The sequence below is a fragment of the Anas platyrhynchos genome, chromosome 8, assembly GCF_047663525.1.
Source record: "Anas platyrhynchos isolate ZD024472 breed Pekin duck chromosome 8, IASCAAS_PekinDuck_T2T, whole genome shotgun sequence".
Lineage (NCBI taxonomy): Eukaryota > Metazoa > Chordata > Aves > Anseriformes > Anatidae > Anas > Anas platyrhynchos.
In genome coordinates this window covers 24,525,871-24,548,888 of record NC_092594.1, presented here as the reverse complement: position 1 = coordinate 24,548,888, position 23,018 = coordinate 24,525,871, and the positions used below count along the sequence as shown (strand labels likewise).

General features: G+C 40.1%; 2 protein-coding genes across 7 annotated transcripts in view; both read right to left on the bottom strand.

Annotated features, from left to right (window-relative positions):
• The window catches only part of ZNHIT6 (zinc finger HIT-type containing 6), a 33,671-nt gene extending 21,605 nt beyond the window's left edge, over positions 1–12,066 (bottom strand). Inside the window, exons 1-5 of the mRNA XM_027462888.3 lie at positions 11,918–12,066; positions 10,760–10,825; positions 10,572–10,678; positions 10,393–10,478; positions 8,957–9,060 (exon numbers count right to left, since the gene is read on the bottom strand). Of these exons, the coding sequence (XP_027318689.1) occupies positions 8,957–9,060; positions 10,393–10,478; positions 10,572–10,678; positions 10,760–10,825; positions 11,918–11,985 (431 nt within the window). The 5' untranslated portion in view covers positions 11,986–12,066. The remainder of the gene's footprint in view (positions 1–8,956; positions 9,061–10,392; positions 10,479–10,571; positions 10,679–10,759; positions 10,826–11,917) is intronic.
• A 684-nt stretch (positions 12,067–12,750) lies between these two features.
• COL24A1 (collagen type XXIV alpha 1 chain) overlaps positions 12,751–23,018 on the bottom strand; it is a 150,412-nt gene continuing 140,144 nt past the window's right edge. For 4 of the 6 annotated variants that reach the window (XM_027463007.2, XM_027463008.2, XM_027463010.3 and 1 more), the window contains exons 54-60: positions 19,999–20,034; positions 19,880–19,906; positions 19,019–19,084; positions 18,099–18,267; positions 16,634–16,743; positions 15,276–15,491; positions 12,751–14,456 (exon numbers count right to left, since the gene is read on the bottom strand). In XM_027463007.2, coding sequence (XP_027318808.2) covers positions 14,310–14,456; positions 15,276–15,491; positions 16,634–16,743; positions 18,099–18,267; positions 19,019–19,084; positions 19,880–19,906; positions 19,999–20,034 — 771 coding nt within the window. In that variant the 3' untranslated portion in view covers positions 12,751–14,309. Of the gene's footprint in view, positions 14,457–15,275; positions 15,492–16,633; positions 16,744–18,098; positions 18,268–19,018; positions 19,085–19,879; positions 19,907–19,998; positions 20,035–23,018 lie in introns of those variants that run through there. The other 2 variants (XM_027463013.3, XR_003498782.2) reach the window with 2 other exon arrangements.

Below are 23,018 nucleotides of genomic sequence, written 5' to 3'. Positions count from 1 at the left end.
AAAGGGAACATCTTCCAGCTGACTTTCTATGTGCACAGCTGCCCTTTCATTTGAGAAAAGGAAAACACTTTTTGGCCTATCACCCAGGCCAGACTGCCAACCCAGCACAACAACAGCCACAGGTCTGAGCAGAGGCTGGCTCCCCACAAAATAAAGGACTCATCTTTCTGACCAGAAAAGGTGCTGGGGCAGGGAGGGGAGCTGTGTTTTGGCATAACAGGGTTAACAAAAGTTGGAAAGAATAAACGCTTTACAGAAATATCAGGAAACTCTTGGTAAACGCAAAAATTGATGCCACCATCCCTTCTCCACTTTGTGGGCTGTAAAACCATCTTCCCTTTAAAGCTAGCTCCATTAGTACCTGAGAACATAAATTCCTGGAGCATGGTTCCAGTGCAGTATCATGTCAAGAATGGCAGTACTGCCTACAGGACACCCCCCTATGACTAGAAAATCTCTTTCTGGTTTTGTCTCTCATTTGCAGAGAATCTACAGAAGCCAATAATGACTTAAGACCAGACATTTTTCCTTCCATTGCTTCAAATTCTTTCACTCTGTATGGTGTGTGTAACAATCTTTTTCTAAATGAAATCTCATTAAAAAAAAAAAAGAGCAGTCTAAAAGGTAGGTGCAAGGCCCTTTGCTGTGGTTCTGAATGTTACACTCGTGACACACAGTACAGATTTGGGAGAGGAAGGAGGGACGGACTAGTGCCATTTAGAAAGCAGGTGCCAGGTATTTAACTGCAGCACAGGAACTTTGAGCCGTGGTGGTGGCACTTTTTTTTTTTTTTTTAAACTACGTAAGAGCTATGAATCATTATATCCAAGATAATCGGCATCGGTTATGCGAAGGTTCTGGTACCACAACTAAAAACAAACACATTGTTGCTCCAACTTGCTCTCTCATTTGCTTATCAGGCAGATGGAACATCATCCAGCGGGGTCTAGTCAGCTGCGGAGACAGGGTATGTGTATCCAGCAGCAAAACAGTCAACAAGTGTGTTGCTAAGCTCAATTAACTATCTAATCAATTTTTAAATGCAGGCTCTTTATGAAGTGCACTTACCAAATACTTCCTTATCTAGTTATTTCTGGGTTAAAGCTAAGCTTTACAGCTGAACTATGCTTCCTGCAGTGTAAGTACAGTGGTCTTAGCTTTTACCAAAAAAAAAAAAAAGGGGGGGGGGGAGGGTTGGAGGGGAGCAGCAAGCAAGAAGCACCCTCCAAGGAGTTATTAATTAAATACAATGAACCAAGGAAGGCTAACATCCACAAAGTAATGTGCAACAAGCTCACTGACATCTTGCCTCATGCATTTTATGCTATTTTGCATATTGCTGTGATGCTGTCTTAAACTACTGAACTGACAGAGATAACTCCAAATTAGTGAGCTTAATGGAATTTTGAAATGGAATTTTGAAAGAATTTTGAAAGGTGAATGAAACAAAGTTTCTAATTCTTTATCTTCACAACTGAAGGAAGCATCAACACCAGCACGTGCACAGAGCAAGCTGCAGTGATATCTGGCATTTAACATGGCACAGTGTTAATGCAAAGCACCTTCCCAAGCAGGCTTCAGTAAAGGTTTGCAGACTTTAAACAGAAATAGGCTCACTATCATTAGCTGCACTGTCCACTAATGATGGATAGGTACACTTATTAAAACACATACTTACAGGACCATTTGTTACATACTGTCCACTAACTCAGGGCTTTTTAGCAATTTTGCATTTAATTCACCACCGACTTGTTCAAACAGGCCATGCTCGTGTCTTCGAGTGTGACCAAGCCTTGTAGTGATGTGAACTTTCTGCCAAACCTATAATCAAGATGGGCAAAGCAGTGGGAGCACTGCAGACCTGCCTCTCCCAACTGGGCCCAGCACGGTGTGACACAGGTCACAGCAGCACGGACGTGGCCTGTAGGGCTGGGCTGCCTCTAACACAGGCACTTGAAACAGAACTGTTCCAGAACTACTTCCAGCTATCTGCTGTATTCCTACCTGTTGCTAGGAATACTCTGTGCCTGCAGAAACTGTAGTCACACAGCACATCCTGATTTCACATGCAAGACCAGTTCCCTGTGGGCTCACTGAGGCAGACTCAGTCCATCGCTGCAGCTGTATAATCAGCTTAAGAGGGCTCTTTTCAGACTCTCACCCAGCCTCCCTCCCCCTTCCAGGCACAACCTAGTCCATGGATTAGTGCACAGAAAGACCAGTGAATCAGATGTCTGAACACTACATTTAAAAATATCATTCCTTGTCAGAAGGTTCCACTGGAAAAACAGAAATGTTGATATTGTCAGCACGCTAACACCTCAACCAGTGTTAATTACTTCATCTCTCTTCAAAATATTCTTGCCTGAACACAAATGGCAAACAAGAGGTAAGGTAGATTGAGAACTAGGTAGAAGAAGGCAAGGGATAAAGAAGCTTAAAATTGGAATAGCCTCACATGCTTTGCTGTCAAATGAAGTCTTGAAAAACAGCAATACTTTTACACGGTAAGTTTCCATAAGTAGAGGAAATTTGTAACGACCTGCTGGATGCCTCCTATTAAAGCAAAGCATCCCTCACCATCAGTGATTTCTGCCCAGTTAGAGAACTTGATGTCAACTGTAGATGCTATCAAAGCTACTTCACAAAAAGTTCAGATTAAAATTAGATATCCTGGCTCCAGATCTCACTGACTTCATTTTCCATTATGGCTCACTGGGGTAGTATTTCCTTCAAATGTAACTGTCATGTACCATGTTCATTTTCTAAATGAAACTCTTAATTGAGTCAGTCATCTGAAGTTGAGTAACAGCTCGCTGCTTCAAGTGCTCCGCAGAGCTCAACTGCCGAGCAATGCCAGCCCATGGTTTGCCTGAATACCAAGGCACTGACTACAAAACTACCAAACTGCATGGATCTGGATGAGGCACAGCACATCCTTGATGTCAGTAATAGCAGCATCATCGCCCATCCCTGCACTGCTTGGCTTCACATCCTATTTTGCCTACTTCAGAGCCATACAAGCCGATCAGAAGGAGAAGGGGAAGCCAAGCACCTCTTCCCTTGCGTGATATGTAGCTGCAAATTATGCTCAGAGCTGCACAGGCTGTTCTGCAATTACTGCTCTTCTACAACAAACAACCCTCTCCCTCTCGTTTCACCTAAAACTTCCAAAAAATATTTTTTATAATCAACTTAATTTTTCCTCCCTATTTTTTTTTCCACTGAACCACATGCAAGTGATATTTCAATTTCTGAAAGCTAGAACTGAGAGATTTTTATTTCTGGTATCATGAAGACTGCAGTGCCATACACAACGTGGCTGTTACTGTCAAGTAGCTCTGGGCACAGCTGCAAAGATTTTCTTCACTGCCTTTTACATTTAATGCAGCACCCAGGGAGATGTTCCAAGCTCTGTGGGTGTACGCAGTACGGGTGCTGGAGGTACAGGACAAATCTTGCATCTGGCTAGGGTGCTACGAAGGATTTCGGGACTTGGAGCCCCCCATATGTGCCTTGGAGGATTTGTAAAAGGGGTCCAAAGTCTACATATTTCTCAAAACATTTGAGATTGTTACAATTTCATACATAAATGTTTCACATAATATAAATGTTTCATGAAGCTTAACATTTTTACCTAGTTCCTCCGAACAGTCTATTTTGCCTACATTGCTGTAGTACACATACATATATAAAGACCTTTATACATATATATTTCTTTTTATAGAGAAAACCTATATTAAAAACCCATTTAATATATAAACTTTTCACATGTATATTTCTATAGATGTGTAAAATATAAATATATATATAATGACAAAAAGTTCCAAATTCATCACATCTTAAGATATCAACTGTAGTTCTGGCTCTGCAGAAGTACCTAAGCGTTGGTCTATCAAAGATCTCAGACAATTTTGTTTCCATTTAGCAACTAATATTCTTGAAATGTTTTAAATAAGTCTGTGTGATGTACAAAGCACAAATACTGTAGTATTTCCCATCTATATTATTTTACATCGATAGAAGAGATGAAGAGGAAATAATGTTTAATGAAGGGCCAGTTACCTTTAACTTGATAACACCCTGTACTCTCATCTAACACACCGAAGTTTAACTGCAACACAGGGCCTTCACTATCCACTCCTTTGGATAACGTTACCTTTCTCAACTTACGTAACAGAGATTCAGCACAATTAAGTGACTAGATTCCCTTGTGGAGTCGAAACACCATTAACAAATGAGAACATGCAGAAGTGTGATGGTTTCCTTCTCCCCTCCACCACCAAGTATGTGCTCCTAGTGCCAAAATGACCGCTGCCGTACTTCTAACAGCAGCAACACACAAAAGAGGATGTCTCCATTTTGTTGAAACTTCATTAAGCTTATTCCTGGATTTGATGTATAAACAATAAAACAATTAAATATTTCTCCTGAAAGTTCAAATGTTTCCTAGTTACAGTAAGCAGCACGACAATCGATGAAGAAACTGAAGCGCACTTCCGCTGTAGCACATATGGTCTCCTACAAGGGGCCTCACAACAGCAGGAGATGTTACTAACTGTGTGTGTTGCAATAATCAAACACAACAGGCTTGAGCTGAGTCCTGGGTAAGGCAAGGGGACGCTGCTAAGGCTGAGTGAGTAACCCAAACTGTAATTCTCAAAAAAAATAGAACTACTGTCCTCTTTAACTCCTGCAAATAAACAAAATGGCCATCAGATTCACTATAAGAATAAAAAAAAAACAGTTGCTAAAATAAAGAAATGTTAAAAAATGTCAGCTACAGAACTCAGTAGCTATTTATTTTAACATGGGGATATTTGGAAAGCTACTGATTTTCAGAAATGCACATAGTACTGAAAGCAGGATCTCAGTAACAACTAAATTCAAGCTTAAGAGCTCCACCATAGAATCATAGAATCATAGAATATCCTGAGTTGGAAGGGACCCTTAAGGATCATCAAGTCCAACTCTTGACACCGCACAGGTCTACCCAAGTTCAGACCATGTGACTAAGTGCACAGTCCAATCTCTTCTTAAATTCAGTCAGGCTCGGTGCAGTGACCACTTCCCTGGGGAGCCTGTTCCAGTGTGCAACCACTCTCTCTGTGAAGAACCCCTTCCTGATGTCCAGCCTAAACTTCCCCTGCCTCAGCTTAACTCCATTCCCGCGGGTCCTGTCGCTGGTGTTAATGGAGAAAAGGTCTCCTGCCTCTCGACACCCCCTTACGAGGAAGTTGTAGACTGCGATGAGGTCTCCCCTCAGCCTCCTCTTCTCCAGGCTGAACAGGCCCAGTGCCCTCAGCCGTTCCTCGTACGTCTTCCCCTCCAGGCCTTTCACCATCTTCGTAGCCCCACCAGTTTAATATGAGCCCTAAAACCTGCTCATGTAACTCCGTGGTAAATTCTCAAGATCAGCAACACTTCAAAAAATTCACACTAATTATCTTTACCTAATTAAGGATTACAGGTTTTTTTTAGGGTTTTCATAAGTACCTCAGAAGTAACTTCCATTGCACTAATGATCACTTACACACAGAGCAAGTCTCCACAACAGATTTTATTCACACTATTAAACCGAAGAAGAGAGACAAAGGAGAGGATCTTCTCTTCTCCAAAGTACATAATGTGATCAGACGTTCCTAACCCGCAGGAACGCCTCCCACCCAGGGGGAGCTGCATCCCTCCTTCCCACCTCCAAGTTTTCATGGGTTCCATGCAGGGGTGCTGTGCACAGACAGGATGAGGCAGGGTGGAGGTGCCCAGGAAGATAAGCAGCAGAGCAGGGCTGAGCAGGGCTGCATACACTGCAGAACCAAGGGAGCTGAGCTGCACTGCCCCAGTTCAGCTTCTCATTGCTGAAATAGGCTCCTGCTGAGGATGCAGGAGGCACAAGCTGCGAGCTCCCCCTTTTCCTCGCACAGCCCCTGCTGGCTGGAGCTCCCCTCTTGCTGCCCGGCCCGGTCACACTCAGCAGCCCTCTCCCGAAGGCTCCCCAACACGGCAGCACACCCTAATTCCATGGCAGCACCTCTTACAGAAGGGGAACTAGCACTTCTATTGGAAAATGAGGGCACTACAGCTAATGTATGGTGAAGCAGTGCATTAAAAAGAATTTGCAAGCAAGGTGTCCTAAACCACCTGCAAGACAGAAGGCCCACTGGAAGGAGTTCACAAACTGGACTCAAACTCCATTCTCTGCTGACCCTCCAGTATCTGGATTGCTTGATACTGCAAGTTAATCTAACCCGTGTGTTACCCAGCACTGGCACGTATGCTTTCACAATACTAATGGAAACAACAAACTAATGGAAACTGGGAAATGAAGAGTCTGCTTAACACATCTAAACAACCACTGATTTGTCCTCCAGAGCTGGCAGGGGTAGGGGATGACACAAGAATACATCTTGTACTTCCTAGTTTTGGATTACTTTCATTCCTGCCTTGTATAGCCTAACAGCTTGGCTCACATGGAGAGCGTGAAAAAGACATCAGAGAAGGTTCTCAGCTCTCCACACACATATGCAGTGCAGCTTCCAACCGGCACCCTCCAGAGGAACCCCTCCACAAACCCTGACAGACAAACAGTGTGAGAAGGGGTTTGGAGCTACCAAACTGCAGACACACCAGAGCCTGACAAGAACCAGGCATTAAGCTCATAGAAAGCAACTATTTGCACAGCTTTACCCCACTTGGATGTAACATTCAACAAAAAATTAGAGGTCATACCATGAAATCACATGGGGTAGGTGTCAAATGGCTGATACTTTTTGGTTTGATCAAACCTTGGGTTTGATTCCTCAGGCACCCACAGAGGGAGCAGGCAAACATGCCAATTACAAAAAATAAAAATAATTAGTTTTTAATCTACATCACTGAATTCAAACAGCCCACTGCTGAGTGAACAGCAGCAGCACAAGAGAGGAAATGTCCTTCTTGTAGTTATCATGGAGCATGCCTCATGCCCTTGGGCAGCATGTACAGGAAGTAGAGGGCTACTTCCTATCCTCTTAGAACGTTACCATGTTCTTTCTGCTGGGATCTGAAAGCCCCAGAAAGGATAACTGTCCAAAACAACCACAAAAAAACACCCCAGGTCCTCATGATTGACAAAAGAGTAAGGCATCATCCCAGACAGCCTGTGAGATACTTCCACACCTGTTTGCCAATGTCACTTTCGTTGCCCCATCCTCTTAGGTTTTAAATCTGCTTCTGTTAAACAACAGAAACACGTCAAAACGTAACCTGCTTAAAGCTTCATTTGTTATCAACAGAAGGTACGTTTCAGTATGTACCCAAAAAGACTTTCTAGAGAAAAAGAACTGAAGAATGTGTTATGTGGAGGCAAATTTCTGTCAGCACAGGGTTGCAGCATGCCCAGGATCCTACCAATAGAGTCAAAAACCCTTCATGTGTGCCTCTTCTGTTCTTTTGTCTTCAGACACCTAGCTGCTGATCCCACCATCACTGGGCCTTCTGCCCTTGCTCTGGCTCTATAACACTACTCCCTTACCCTGTATTGCCAGGGATGCCTATTTTGTTTTATCCACAACATTGAGGAAATGCCCCAGCTCGGCCATAAGCCTGAGATACTTCAATAGAACAAGCCCTCCACAAGATATCTGTAGAAGGCTGAACATGTGGCCAAAGCAAAGGAAGGCAGTACAACGGAAGGCAGCCTCTGCTCGTATGGCTAGGATCTACCAGGTCTGGGTCTATCCTCTACTCTGTTCTGAAGAGAGATGGAGAAAACACCCCAGATTTCCTTTCTTTCCATGGGTCTGCCATGGATTTGCTCTGGCAGAGCTTGCAAATTATGCAACTTTCAAAGGTTACACTTCTACAGATTTTTATGCCTTCTGTTCAGCTAAAAAAATCTAAATATTTGTATTAAAAAAAAAAACAATAACAAAAAAACACTTGTGTCTCAGAACAGCAGATGAGAGGAGATGATACCGGATGATACTGGGAAGTGTGCAGAGCAGCTTTTCAGGTTGGTTATTAGAGAGAGACACCTGGTGGCAGCTCCCAAGCCACAGGCACCTCACCACTTCCAGCCACTGCTCTTTAGATTGTGGTTTGTAAGTCACAAGAACAGAGGGAAAAATGCATATTGAAACCAGAACTTGCTACCAGAACTAAGGATATGAAGAGGAGGAGCCAGCACATCTAATAGATTAGATGTGCTAGACAGCTACCACATCTAATTACTGCAAGAAGCACAGATCTTCAAGCTGAACGTGACCTGTTTCCTGTCATAACAGAGTACTCTGCAGTACTTTTTTCATAGTAAAAAAAAAAAAAACAAACACAAAACTGAAAACAAACAAAAATACTTTAAAACACAAAGTCTGGATACCAGAGAAAACTCATAAGAGTAGAAAAAAAGAAAGAACACCGAAAGTCTTCTTAATCTTAGCCTTTTTCCTGACGTCACATCTGTCTGTCTGCACTTGTCTACGCTGTGCACATGCTACAACATACATCAACCCTAAGATGACATGCAGCAGGTAACTGGACTGGAAGCACCCCTTTCAGCCTTAAAGACAGCTATTTTCAGAGAGAGGAATTTTCAGCAACCATTCTACATCAATCTTCTATCATAAACCTTTAAAGGAAAGTTTTCTTTTTTCTAACAACAAAACCCCCAAAAGCCTTCAGACTGCCATTTAACAGATGAAAATCACAACAGTACTAATTTGTCCACCTACTACTTAATGTTGGTATTTTTCAAAATAATGTATGAATTGCATAAGCTATAAAACTGAGCTCAAAGAGACTAAAAATGAAAAAAGTGCTGCAGGAGATATTAAATCGAAATAGCTTTTGTAAAAAAAAAAAAAAAAAAAAAGGCATACCAGATTTTAAAAGCAAGCATGTCAGTATGAATTTAGATTCCCATCAGTTTGTGTTCAGTGAAAGCAAAACATTGCTAACTAACCGACTGAAGACTCACTTCTTATTGAAGATGGTTGAATTTTCTCTTCTTTTTGTAAATCCAATGGGCAGTGTCTTCAGGTTGATATTATGCCTTCGAGCTCTGTTTCTCAAGTAATTTATCTAGCAAAAAATAAATTTTTTTTTTTTGAATCTGAATTGTATACACAAAGCTGGAACATTAAAGCAAAAAATGAAGAGTAAACATGAAAGGAATTATGGGAACATTAGAGAAAAGGCCATATTTAATGTTGAACTTTGACTTTTGAATAAACAAAACACTGTGAGTGAGCAAGTCAATAAAGCAAGCCTGGACACTACCTGAAACATGTTCAGGTGAAGTCTTCCAGTTAAAAACAACATGCCAATGACCTCTTCCCACTTAAAGTTCTTCAACATACTGTGAAAGTCACGAACACCCACCATGGGTGCAAAACCACTCACTGAGCCGGTTTTTGAGCTACAACCCTGCTAGTGGATGGGATACACAAGCACCTCCTCAGCCACTTTGACAAAATCCTATCTAAAGGTAGCGTGAAGGATATCATCCTGCAAACACGCCTAGTACCGCATGCTAAAAACTGCTACCTCTGGAGCATCTCGCCATTTTGAATGTACATTTTCAAGACATCATGACTATAACACAGAGTATGACAGCAGCTTAAGAGACCAATGAAGACTTCTAAATCTACTTGGCATTAAAAAAATCAACATGAATTCTCTCCAACTGAGGAGTTGAGTGCTGTATTAAAAAGTGTCTTCACAGGATTGGAAAACAGGGCCCTGACACCTTTTTCTGACACACAAATGAGACAACGTATTTTGGAGTGCATTTTGGTGTTTATACTTCTTGATCTTGGTCTTCCCTGCTCTGTCATGTGGCTTTTACGAAATGACATCTAATTCTGTGATCTCATTGATGCTCTACTGGAACTAGAAGAATTTCAAGAAAAATCACCTCTCATCCTTAGCACGTTAGCTTTTACTTCACAGTTGCTTAGATTTATTCTCTGCAGAACTCTAGTTATCTTGGTTTGGTAAATGGGGAAGCATGTAATAATTTTTAGGCAAAAACATGCCAAAAAAATCCCATGTTGTTTACATGAGAATATTGCATGTAAAAATTCAGAAAAGCTGTGGAGGTAGATAGGAGCAATCAGTCTCTCTTAATACACATCTGTCATCCTCAACCCAGGAGAACAGCCATGCATCAAGTATTTGGAGAATGTATAGATTGTTAGCAGTTTATTCTTCTAAGCAACTGGATGTAGCCACCAATACTACTATTACATAAACCTGGAGACCTTCCTTGATTTCTGGCTCTAATATCCAGAGTCATCCATACCTTCACAGTAGAGGTTATCAGCTCTGAAATCTGGACTGGGACTGACTCAGTGGGAATGTAAAGGTAGTCAACCCTATTTCCAACAGACCAACTGGCTATTTAAAACTTACAAATTTATTTGTTGTTGGCCTATGCACAGAAAGATCTCGAGCTGCAGCATCAGCTGTCCTTCCTACATCTTCCAGGAAACGGTAATCTGAAAGCAAAAACAGAACAGAAAAAAAACGTAGTTTTTTTAGCTAACCTACTAAAAATGGTGAATTTTAAAAAGCACAAGGAATATTCTTACCGCTCAGAAGGTTCAAGTCGGTAAATTCATTTACAGAGATAAATGATGTTTTATCCCTGATTCCATTACAGCTCAGTGCAAGCTTATGCTTCTTTACACACAACAGACTGAAATGACACAAATAAAGAACCATTAATATGCCACGTTCAGCACAAGACACACAACAGTTTAAGTTAGATATTAGATACCTGCACGAATATTTCATACATCGCGGACATCTGTACTTAGCTTCCTCTTCACTACATGTTTCACATCTAAAAGAAGCAGAAAGTATCTCTTAGGAAAGCGGCAGCTTTGTGCCCAGCTGGCAGTGGCTAGGGAGGGCACCACCCAACAGGCAGGCACGGTGCCATCGGCTGTCACGTTTGGGTAACATTACCTGGACCTTGAAAGGAGGGAGGGAAAACACAGATAGCTTGGATTAGATAAACTAGCAGACACAGTAACGTGAGCTGCAGTGAGTATCTCCAAACACATACTGGGGTCCTACCTTTATTAAAACGCACCACAGAGATGCTTTGAGGAACACCAAGCTAATGCAGGGCTGGAAGCACAGCGAGGCTGCATCACTTTGTGCTTTGCAGCCAGCTCTCTCAGTGCCTTTCTGCATTTACATTACTACTCTTAATGTGCATTATTACCTCCCATCTGTCTAAAACCGGGCTCATTAGTGTCCGGAGTTCACACTACGACCTAACATCCCCTTTCCCCAGCAGGGCAGGCCCGCATTGAGGGCACCCACCACAGACACAACGGGCAAGCCCTACAAACCCTGCTACTGAACACAGCCTCGCTGTGCTCTCCTCCACACCCACGGCCTCCTACTTTTTGACTAGGCCGGTACAAGAATGACATCTCCCCTCTTTTTACGAGGAGAGGGCGAGCATGAGGATTCCTGCACGAGCTGCGAAACAGAGCCTGAAGCAGCCGTTACCCGGAGCTTCCCATCACTTTGCCACACCTTAAATATCCTCCGCAGCACCCAACGCCAGCGGGCAGAGCCCACACGGTGCCTCCCCCGCAGCCCCTGCCCGCAAGCCCAGCCGCCCCGCACCCCGTTGGGCAGCCAGGCCGGCACCGCCGCTCCTCCCTCGCCGGGCACAGCGGCAGGAGCGAGGATGCCCGGGGCAGGGCAGCGCCGAAGGGCTCGGACCCCGCTGGGCAGGGGCAGGCCCGGCCCCGAGCAGCGGCCTCGCGGTGAGGAGAGGCCGCCGCGGGCCGCTGCCTCCCCCCGCCAGCTCCGGAGCCCCCGGGAAGCGCCCCCCGGGCCGGGCCGAGCCGAGCCGGGCCGCGGCCGTGAGGGGAGCCGAGGGCGCAGCGAGGCCGCCCCATCCCCGCGGCCCTACCTCTGCAGGGACATCTTCCGCCCCCCGGCCGCCCGCCCGGGGCTCCCGGGGCCGCCCTGCCCCGCCATGGCCGCGCGGCGCCGCCTCCGCACGCGGGGCCCGATGGGGAGAGCCCGGCCGAGGCCTTCCCCCGGCCGGCAGCGCCGCCTGGCGGCTCCCGCGGCCCTACCGGGTGGAAACGGCCCTGCCTCAGCAGGGGGCTGACACACAGCCGTGGGCTAGCTCAGGGCTTGGTCTAAACTTCAGGGTAACAAAGGGGATGATTGCCTCAAACCATTAGAAATTAACAGTCACAACACTGTAGGACAGAGCTGTGCCAGAGCTCCTGGGAATGCTCTGAAGAGCTCAGGTGGCTGTAGGCAAGCAGCTTTCCAAAACTCATGCTGCGCTATGTATAAAGTACACTGTCAAAAAGGATACTTTCTGCCAGCTGTTTCTGGCAGCCTCCTACTTCAAGCACCACACTACATTACTGTCTGGTAGTGGCCTGGTGCACAAGGGCTTTGTGCTGTGGGCAAGGAATTTACATTTTTGACTTAATAACAGAAATGAAGATATTTACATCTGAGCAGACTAATAATGCTTTAAGGTATTAGCTTTTAAAATAGATGATTTCTGATAGGAACTAAGAAAAAACAAATACAGGCTATAAATAATTTCCAAAAGTAAGACAATAAGATTAAAAAAATACACATGAAGCAGAACATTTTCTAACATTCTTACAAAATATATATATATATATTTATCACATCAACTCCAAAGACAAACTAAGAGTAAACATCAAGTGATGCTGGCAAAACTAGCAATCTTGAAAATGCAAAAGCAACAGGAAGGAATTTTCTATAACCTTTATTGTCATTCAATGATCTTACAGAGTCTTTGATCAGATTTTCTCACAGGTAACAAAAAAATGCTTTAATCAAAAACATCAGATGTACATGTACTTTACCTTGTAAAAAGTAAATACTTGTGCAATATTCCATGGCATTTCCCCTTGGAAAACAAAGCACTAGCACCTAAAAAGTACGTTTCTAGAGTATTTCCATCATTGCTGAGAATGAACTATACAGTACCAAAACAAAATAGTAAAAGACAAACAGACAGTTTGGAAGCTTATTTTATTATAGCTTAAGTATGCTTTCCTGTGGATCAAGACAATTAAACCAGTTGTTTGAACACGCCCCTGCTGTGCAGTATGGTTTGGTATCATTTTCCACTTATCTGCCATCTTCCTCAGTAGACTTTGGATTGATAATAGATATGTCACTTAATAAGAGAGTTATTAAAGAGTGTTTTTCCTAATGATAAAATTGTTTTTTGTTTGTTTTTAATAAAGATGGTTGAAAATTTTAGGCTTAATTTAAGGAAACAAATGATCTAAAAATATTGCAAAAAAAAAGAAATTTCTAAATTGATGAAATGTTGATTATAATTTAACAGCAGTCTTTCAGAAGACATGCTGTAGTAATTTGCTTAACTAGTTACAAAATATATACACAATATATCATCATCTTAAGATGCCTTTGACATTCAGAATCTAAAACTCAAATCTACTGCAAGTAGCTCTTCTAAAAACAACTTTTACAAAGCTAACTGTTCGGACTATATGCATCATATACAACGTGCTGTCTTATATACCATTTCTGCAACAGTACATAAAAATATTTAAAACAAGAAATCCACATAAATAATGTTTTAATTGTAGTGAAGTATGTGACCAACGATTTAAAATAAGTACCTTGACAACAGAAACATATCCTGATGTAACCAGCACATACAGTCTGAAAGATAAAAAGGGACTCAATCTCTGCTAAGGCCACCAGCACCTTGTCTTATGAAGAGCACCAAGGCAACGCGGACAGGAAACACATAGAGGTAGTGTGCCATCTGTTAAGATGAATATGTCCACAAAGGACTATAATAAAACTTAATGTTTAAGAAAAGACGATGTATTGTACTGTGGCATAATTCACTTTTCATTTATAAGCTATTGCACATTTAGGAGCATTAGCCAGTATTGCTCCTTAGTATTGTATGTCTCCAGCTTTCCTTGGGATGTTTTTTTGTAGTGCTGTTAAACAAATTGCCAAGAACACTAGAGGTCCTGAAAAATTCCATGCTCAGATATTCAATTTCAGGAAATTATGCAAGAAAGCACCAACCAGTATTAAAAAGAGATTTGAATACTTTAGGAAAAATCTTGCAGTCTTCTTTTCTTTTCTTTATTTTGAAATGCCATTTCTCCTTAGGAGGAAGTCTTTCCTTCTTTAACCAACACTGTTCAAAATGAATCTTCAGTTTCATAGCAATTTTGCCTATAACAGGTCATTACTCTTGCACTCAACCTGTGCAGCAATTCCATGCCGATGCAGAAAGAACCAGGACAGAACCTTTAAAGGAAGCACACTGAACCACTTTCTATGAAGTGCTGCTGCCCTGGTTTGAGATGAGGAAGTGTGTTAACTTGAACAACTGGAAGCTGATTCGTGTCCTGAGTGTGAAAAAAGAACTGTGTCTTATGCCAGCTGCCATCTTGAATCTGCAACACACAGAAGCAGAATATTAAATTCACATCAAAGATGAGGTTTGAAACACAAATGAAAGCTGTGCTTAAGGAGTGAGAGGAGAAATGTACAGAAACATTTCTTCTCCCAGCGGTTCATAAAGAAACTCTATAATGTAACAAAAGCTATTTCTCCCACAGAACATCACAGGCACTCATGGCAAAACTGTGACTTCTCAGCCCACTCCAGAATACAGCTGGGGCAGATGCAGATGCAAGGCAACAGGGCTCAGGGGAGAGAGCCTGCCACTTTGCAAGAAGCCCTGGGCTCACACAGCTTCTTAGATCTCTTGCTAAATCACCTCGAAAAAAATAATTTACTCATAGTCAATTACTTTAATGATAATTAGCTGTCCAAAAATAATTACCAGTTTCTTCAAAACTGAGATTTTGTGCTATATAACCTCAAGCGAACTATCATTGAAGTCTGAATTTTCATTCTGAGAGTAACCATTCCTAAAATCCCCTTGAGGACCTCCTTACTTCTATTCCCATCTCTCTTCAGAGTCTTAGTAGGGTCTTCAAATATTTTTTATTTAATGAGAACAACAAGTATCGTCTCCATATTACTGGAATTGCTTTTGTACTTGAGTAGATGTTGTACTGAATATCAGAAGGTTGGTGTATGCCTACATGTGCAGAACAATGTAAGAAATAAACTTCAGGGCGTATATATCTAAGTTTGTCACAACATCAGGAAAAAATTGTTCTCAAAGATTATTTGCTGAAAGTTAATCTTGCCTAAACAGTGACTCCATTATGGTTTTAATGATGCAAATGCTAAAATGTATTTACCATGCATTCATCCATCAGCACCTTCGGTTCGAGCAGCGTATTTGCTTTAAATACTTGTCCATTCCAACCTTTGAAGCTAACTGATGTTTTCTGGCCACCTGCCTCATTTAATTCCCACATTGGTGTGTTGAGACAGTGAACTGTGATGCTGTGGGTTGCTTCTGAGCTCAGTAAATGAAGAAAGTTCATCTGCACTTTTCCAACGCCAAATTCCAGCTAAGTTCCAAAAGAAACACACAGTTAGACGTACAGCTGGGCCATGCCAAACGGCCACCACAACGCAAAGTGACATGCGTATACTAGTGCAATATTTACACATAGGAGCACGTACACATGTTTATACATGGGGATCAGTGCCGAAGAGCATCATTTGTATTTTTCAGGAGAACTATTAGGTCCTGTTAAAGTGCTTACTTCATAATGAAACTTTCCCTGGACATTTTCAAAGCTTAAAAAGAAACATTTGCTAATGCTTACAATACTGTTGAAACATAGCTAGGCAGAAAACACTATTTTTAAATAAGAAAACTGAGACAAAGGATTTTGTGATTCAAAGAAAGATAATAGCAGCAGCAGTGCTTGAACTGCAGTTGCACCTTTCTGCTAATTAGTCTTCTTAGTCCACAGGTTCTGGCTGCCAATACCTACATCCTGTTAATAGCCTGAAAATTATAAGCATACTTTGATTTTAGACAGAAAATACAGTTATACATTCCTCAACAAGAATTTCTCCAAGACCAGGTCATATTCAGGAATCTTCCAAATGTAGGAATGCATATGGAGCTTTATGTTATTTCTGATGCTCTTTGATGGCTGAAGTAGATACGCAAAACTCCATAAATGTAAAATGTCTACTCCCAGTGGTTTGAGGACCACATGCAATGGGCAGCATGGACTAACGACATAAAGGAAACCAGTCTTCACCTAACAAGGCATTTAACAGTAGCTAGGTGTTGAACAGGATATTTTTTTTCCTTTCCATTGCAATGATGTCAGCATTACACACTTAGCCGCCCTAAGTGATGAGTTACTAACATAGCTTAGAAGCATTTCAGGCTTATTTTTATGCCATTTTTAGAAAGGTGTAAAGCAAAATGAAATAATTCCTTTAGCATGGAAGATGAGTAAATGAAGAAAGTGACAGTTACAGTAACATACATCGTCTCCAGACATTCTGCAACTTCCTTACCAGAACATATAACACGTCCTTCACAAAGACAAACATAACACGTCCTTCAGCCCCCCACCCCCACCCCACACTCCCTTGAAATCTAACATCTTCTCACGCATTGAGTCAACAAGCAATCATTTGCTTGAAGTTTCAGCACAAACAGAACCTCCCAGGAAACAATGCATACCTTTGTCACAGATGGTGGTGTTAAACACGTCTGACCACCTGCAGTGAAGTTGCAGAAAACTTCAATGGCATCAGAAGGACAGCCAATATTTGGGTCAATCCAGTATTTTCCTATTAGTATATAATCCCAGATAGAAAATTAACCCAAATTATAATTGTTACTAAACAATTTGCTAAAATATTCATATTTTTTGGCAAGCATTAGATTTATTATTACCATAGCTTCAGTGGGAAATAGATAGAAAGGGAACATGAAAATCTTTCCACTACCATAATTCTATTAATAATGAATGCTGAGCAAAATTATCATAGCCAATCAGCTCTCATTACATATGCAATAACTTCTGAATACAGTTACAGTTTCAAAAACATCCTCTCTATCTACGGCTAAGTAGTAAGAATAAATGGCATTTGCAGTCTGCTCTTTATGTATGAAAACTTAACTATTTCCTTGGCCTTGGCTTTATACCCAGAATATATTCAGAAATTTAAATTCTTTTCCTCTCACAGCAACTCGAAGATCTTGGCTTTTTCCACTCTCCTTCTTCCACCAGGCACTTTGTATGACACGCGCTAGTGACAGTAATAAGGTGAATTTATTGTTGTGAACCCATGGAGTTTGGTTCACAAATCGATAGAGGACACATAAATTAGAGTAGGATTTAGCTTCCCTGAATTTATGGTTAGAAAATAGGTTAGCCTGGGCCATCCGGTTTATGTGTGTATTATCCTGTGAAGCGAAGGACTATGTCAGTGACCTCTGTGGCCCTACAGGAAATCTTTTTAGAAGTTCATAGTTCTAATAAGCATTAGGCTCATCTTGAAGAGCTGATTCGTCCTTACCTATGTTAAGGAACAGAGATTTCACTGTGATCTCTAATTTCATTTCTCATTTCCTCTTTAGTTCATGCTCACACTTGATAATAGGGGTGTTGACAGGTATTTATTTTATTAACCACTCAGAATGAGAATTATGTCACAGAATTGACATTACACATTAAATAATTATTTTTGATTTGAATTATTGATTCAACATCTTCTAAGATATCAACAGCTACCAGTGTATCTGACTATGTCTATGTATCTGACATAGTCTATTGTACACAATTTTCTCATTAGTAATCTAGAATCTGATCCACATAAAACTCATTCCAAGTTGGCTCTAACTATTCAGAAAACTTTTGATCACAAAATGAGATTAATTTTCAAAAATTTCTGGACACTTTTGTTTGCTTTTATATATAATCTCTATCTAATATCTATATAATACCAGGTAGCTACATACTTCAATCTTTAAAATCCAGAAATTGTAACATAAATAAAGATAAAATAAAGATAACTGACAGACTGTAACAGAATCTAACAAAAAATCTACTCATCCAAATCTGGATATAGAACATATCATTTGGCAGCAATGCATTTCAAAGCCTAGCTGTGTTCAAGCTTTGATGAAAGTGGACACTTACCATCTGACACTTTACGTTCACAGCTAAGCAAATCCCTGCAGATGCGTGCTGGGTTATCTCGTGTGCCAAGGGGGTTCTTGATGCTGTGCAGTAAATTGCTAAGGTAGTGCAGCGTTTTGTATATCTCTGTACTGTGATCTAGTAAAGTTACTTCAGTATTCTGGTATCTCTGCCAGGGGCCATTAGCAAATGTGTTACCATAGAGAAGTATCACAACAGCAGTATATGCAGTAAACATCAAGTGGCCATTGAAGAGCCAGACAGAAGCAAAATATTTATAATATATGCCAACAGCCATACAAAACAGGGTAAGAATAACATATTCCAATAAACATATTAGTGCATTTTATTAAAATTATCAGAGCAGTGAAGTTACAGGCAGTTGAAGATCATGCAAATACAACAACATAACATGTTGACAGAAATAGGGGTATGGGAGAAAAAGAAAAAAATACAAGTATATGCATCAGTTTTAGATTTTGAGTAGTGAAATCTACTTTTAGACTTACCCTAGAAAATAAATGCAAATATATTTGACTTCACACATGAAAGGATTTTTTTTTTTTTTTTTTTGCAATGAGACCACATACTTGCATAACATTAAGTACGTGTGCCAGTAGTTTTTGGAACAGGGCCTAAATGTCACTATAATCTGTAGCGGAACAGTTACAGTCCACTGTGTGTGATATTTTATAAATTTCTATCACTGCTAATTGTGATAAAAAGATAGAAATGCTGTTTTTCCTTAATTCTGTTTAAATTGTATCTTATGTATCTCAACATGTTTAATTACATTCTACAGTAATTGCTTGTAATCCATGTTTTAAATTGCTTTTCTAAAGAAGCCCTGATATTTCCTCAAATAGTCTCTTTATAATTGTATATGTAGATGACAATGTAAATACAGTGAGATTCATTACCTCCATCTGCAGTGCAGCATTTGACTCAATCAAAGCTTGAACAGCAGCATTTATATCCACAAGTTTCTGAAAAATAAAAAAAGATATTTCAGAAAATAAAAAAAAACAAATAGAAATATTCTAAACTACAGGTAAGTAAATTTTTCAGTATTCTTGTAGAAGCATACAGATGGTCATAATTTTGTCATTTTCAGAAAATAATTCATTGTGAAAAGTTGCTTTTAAAATAGTATCTTCATTCTCTACAGTTTGTGTGATGTACATAGCAGACACCAGGTTTATTTATTTTTAAAGGACTAAGAAACCCATACAGACAACTAGGTCTTGCAGTTGGTTCTGGTTCTCAGGTTACATATAGCATCACAGATTTAAAACACTTCAAATACTGAGTTTGTCTTAAGTGGTACAATCCCTTAACAGATTAATTGCATTTGTGTATATACATCTGTATCTATCTATATATATCTATATAAACACACACACACACACATATATATACACAGACACGTATACATATATAGGAAGAACAGCAAGGCCAGAAATAACACAGACTTTTCTGTTGCTGTCTTTGTGTGTTCAAATACAGAACAGCAGAAAACCCTTTTAGAGTACGACAGAGTTAACCTGTATTAGAAGTATGAGCATGCCTGTAACACTGCCTGTTAAGGACTCAACAGTGTGGTAGAGCAGAGCCAACAGTGTAACATGGCAGGTCCAAAACCATATTACTGTAGCAATGGAAATTGTAGAAAAATGTATTTGCATTTCACTTACAGTGACAGAATAAGCAACTGAAGATGATCCTGTATTTTCACCTTCATCAGAGGATTATATTGTACTTAGGGTAGTTACAGTACTTACTCTTGGTCCTGGTGGTCCAGGTGGTCCCTGGAAAATGGGAGAAATCACAGATTAGGTGCTTCATGTGTTTATTTGATGAATTCACAGTACAATAATACAGGCATTTTTATTACACTTACAGGTGGCCCTGGCTGGCCCTGAGGTCCCTGAGGTCCCTGGAAGAAATGGAAATAAAATGCAGTGGTTATAGATGAACATTTCAGCTTTTATATTTATATATGTTTTTAATGACAAAACGCCACAGTACATAAAGTGAAGTGAAAATGTTTGTGATACAGGTCTCGGTAAAACCAAGATTGTTAGTTATTATTCTTAAAGTAGTACGCTCTGTTAATGTGAAATTATTCCTGTGAGAATTTCTGGGTTGTCTGTTTACCAAAACTTATTTATTTAATCACCTGTGGTATAAAAGTTATACAAGCTATTAACATACAATGTGGCAGCATTATGCACATGTTGCCAATACAAGTACTACAGTGGATGAATGATCATAAATGCATTGTAAAAAAAAATTTATAGATTGCTGTAAAAAACTGATCCGTTTGACTCCACAGATATCTACTAGGCATTTATTAGCTCCATTTATTAGCAGTGCCACTTTTCAGCCAGAACATGTTAGGTTCGTTTTTAATTTTTAATAGTTACTGCAGGCTTCCTTCATATTAATGAAGTTACACCCATGCTCCTGACCTTAAGAAACAATATTTTAGCATGCAGGAAGATACAGTAGGGAGGAGAAGAGAAGGAACAGCTGCTTTTCCCTAGTTTATAGTGCCTATAACGCACATAGTCTTATACCTGCGTTTTAGTCTTGCCTCAGGGTTTGATGAAATGTAAAGTCTGTCTGATTTAGCCTTTCTCTGAGCAACTATTCACGCTGAGATAGAATGATTATGAATATCTGTAAATATTCAGTAATACTTTGGTCTCTGTTAGATTCTCTTCTTCAGTCTCTATATGCTTAAATCCTCTAGGAGCTGCTGTAACATAAACAATAGCAAGAACAATGACAAGGGAAAGAATAAGTGGCAGTGGCTTAATGCAAAAAAAAGAGAAGGAATGAAAGGCACAGACTAGATCTGCATTATGTATTAGTAAAACCATTTAACATAACTGAGTTTATTTAAGCAAAACACTCTTTAGTTTGTACTTATTGTACCTATTATTCAAGTACAATGAGCTGTTCCAGCAAAAACACTCTTATACCAATATGGTTATGCTAGTGCTAAGTCTCTGTAAAAAGAGAAATAATCTTATTTGACATGGTAATTAATGCTGGCGAATATTGTGAAGCTGATCTAGTCAAAGAGGTATCAAGTTGTAAATCACTTAATATAGGAATAAGAAGTATTCCTGCTGTGAGATTTCACAGCAAGATCTGTGTGAGTGTCACTGCAAGATACAACGGCTGAACTTGGACTGTGCTTCAACCTGCCACCAGCTGAGGCAGCTGGTTCACCTGGAAATGACCAGATGGATAAAACCAGATTCAATTTTATATTGATTTATGTATATTTAAATAAAGAAGACTTCAAAGCATATAGGAGCAATTTATTTAAGTCACTGAGGCTCCAAATCTGTCAATATTAAGACAATACCAGCTACATTTTTCACTATTCCTATACATACTCATAAAGTACAGTATATGGTAGCCACCTGGGAATAAATCTGACAGGGGATTATGATGACCTCCACAACTGCACAAGGTTGAGTGTGCCTGCACATCACCTGCCCTGGCCATGCCAGAGGGGCTCAAGTGCTGGAGAGTGAAGGCTGTGAAAAGAAGGGGCCATCATGCAATTCCTAGCACCAGACCAACAAGGCTATGATAAGGGACCACAAATGATTTTGAGGCCGAGATGCATGTTTTGTGCAAGTTCTGTGGGAGAACTGAAACTGAAGCTATTTCTGGGAGTTTAGAGATATGGCTTTCTGACAGTGAAGATGACATTGATGGCATAAGCACTAGTAGACTAAAATTCAACTTTCAAAATAAATATGGTCAGGATGCATCAGTTGTGTTTCATACAACTGTAACAGTATAAGAGACTCCAAGTCATATTGTTGGTAAATTTGTACTGATATTTAATTAAGGCATTAATTAGTATTAGATTAGATTAGTATTGAAAAATGGAAATCGGAGGATAAGTCATTTTAGAATATGCAGTAATACAGAAAACTTTGTAGATTCTGTGGCAAGTACCTAGATTTCCCTTTTTACTCTGATTTTCATTATTGTCCAGCTTGAAGTTTTCTTTAAAATCCTAAGTTCAAGTCCTGAACTCTATGATCATACTTGGAGAAGTATGTTTAATATAAAATGAAAGAGAGTGTCAAAAAGAAACTTGACAGATGAATCTGACAGCGTGTGGACATATTTATCTTGGTTCAGGACTTGATTATGCAAACATCGAGTCAAGCAAGGCACAAAGTCTTCTGCAGTTTGTCCCTAAGTAACCACTGCTCTGATGAATAGATGCCTTTGTTCTCTGAGTGTTGAGATTTAGAAATTCCAGTGGATTTTTCAGATGACTGAATACTTCATCTAACATTCTATATTCTTGGCATACGCCACAATTTTAAGATTTCCAACATCTTGGGACTAGAACAGCTAAAAATTATAGTGGTTCTTGAGACACAACTGAATACTTAAATCAAAAAGTGCACTGTACCAATGAATTTCAAGTATTTTGCAAAAGATAAATGTGATTTGTCTTGATTTACTGTCACCTTGCCAATAAAATCCATGTGGAAAAAAAATTAAATAGTGAATGCTATTTGGTAACTGTAGTAAACTTCTTTGGGGGGGGGATATTAGATTTCTTAAATGCATTAAAACTTCAAAAGGTCTATATCAATTACTTTTACAAGTCTTTAAAATGTAACAAAACAGCACGAGTGTGTTGAAAATCCTGTAGAGATGTTATAAATGTTCTCTTTGTTTGTTATAGAGCAACAGAATAAGGTTAAATTACACTTTTCATGGATTAAGCTAATTGCAGAATGTTTCATTGGAATGTGCAGGATTACCTTTACAAATCCACTTAATTTACCCTTTGATCATACTAGAATTTAAGTGAGAAGGTTCCGTTATAACTCCAGTATACTGAGTATAATTCTAGTTCATAATAACAAAATC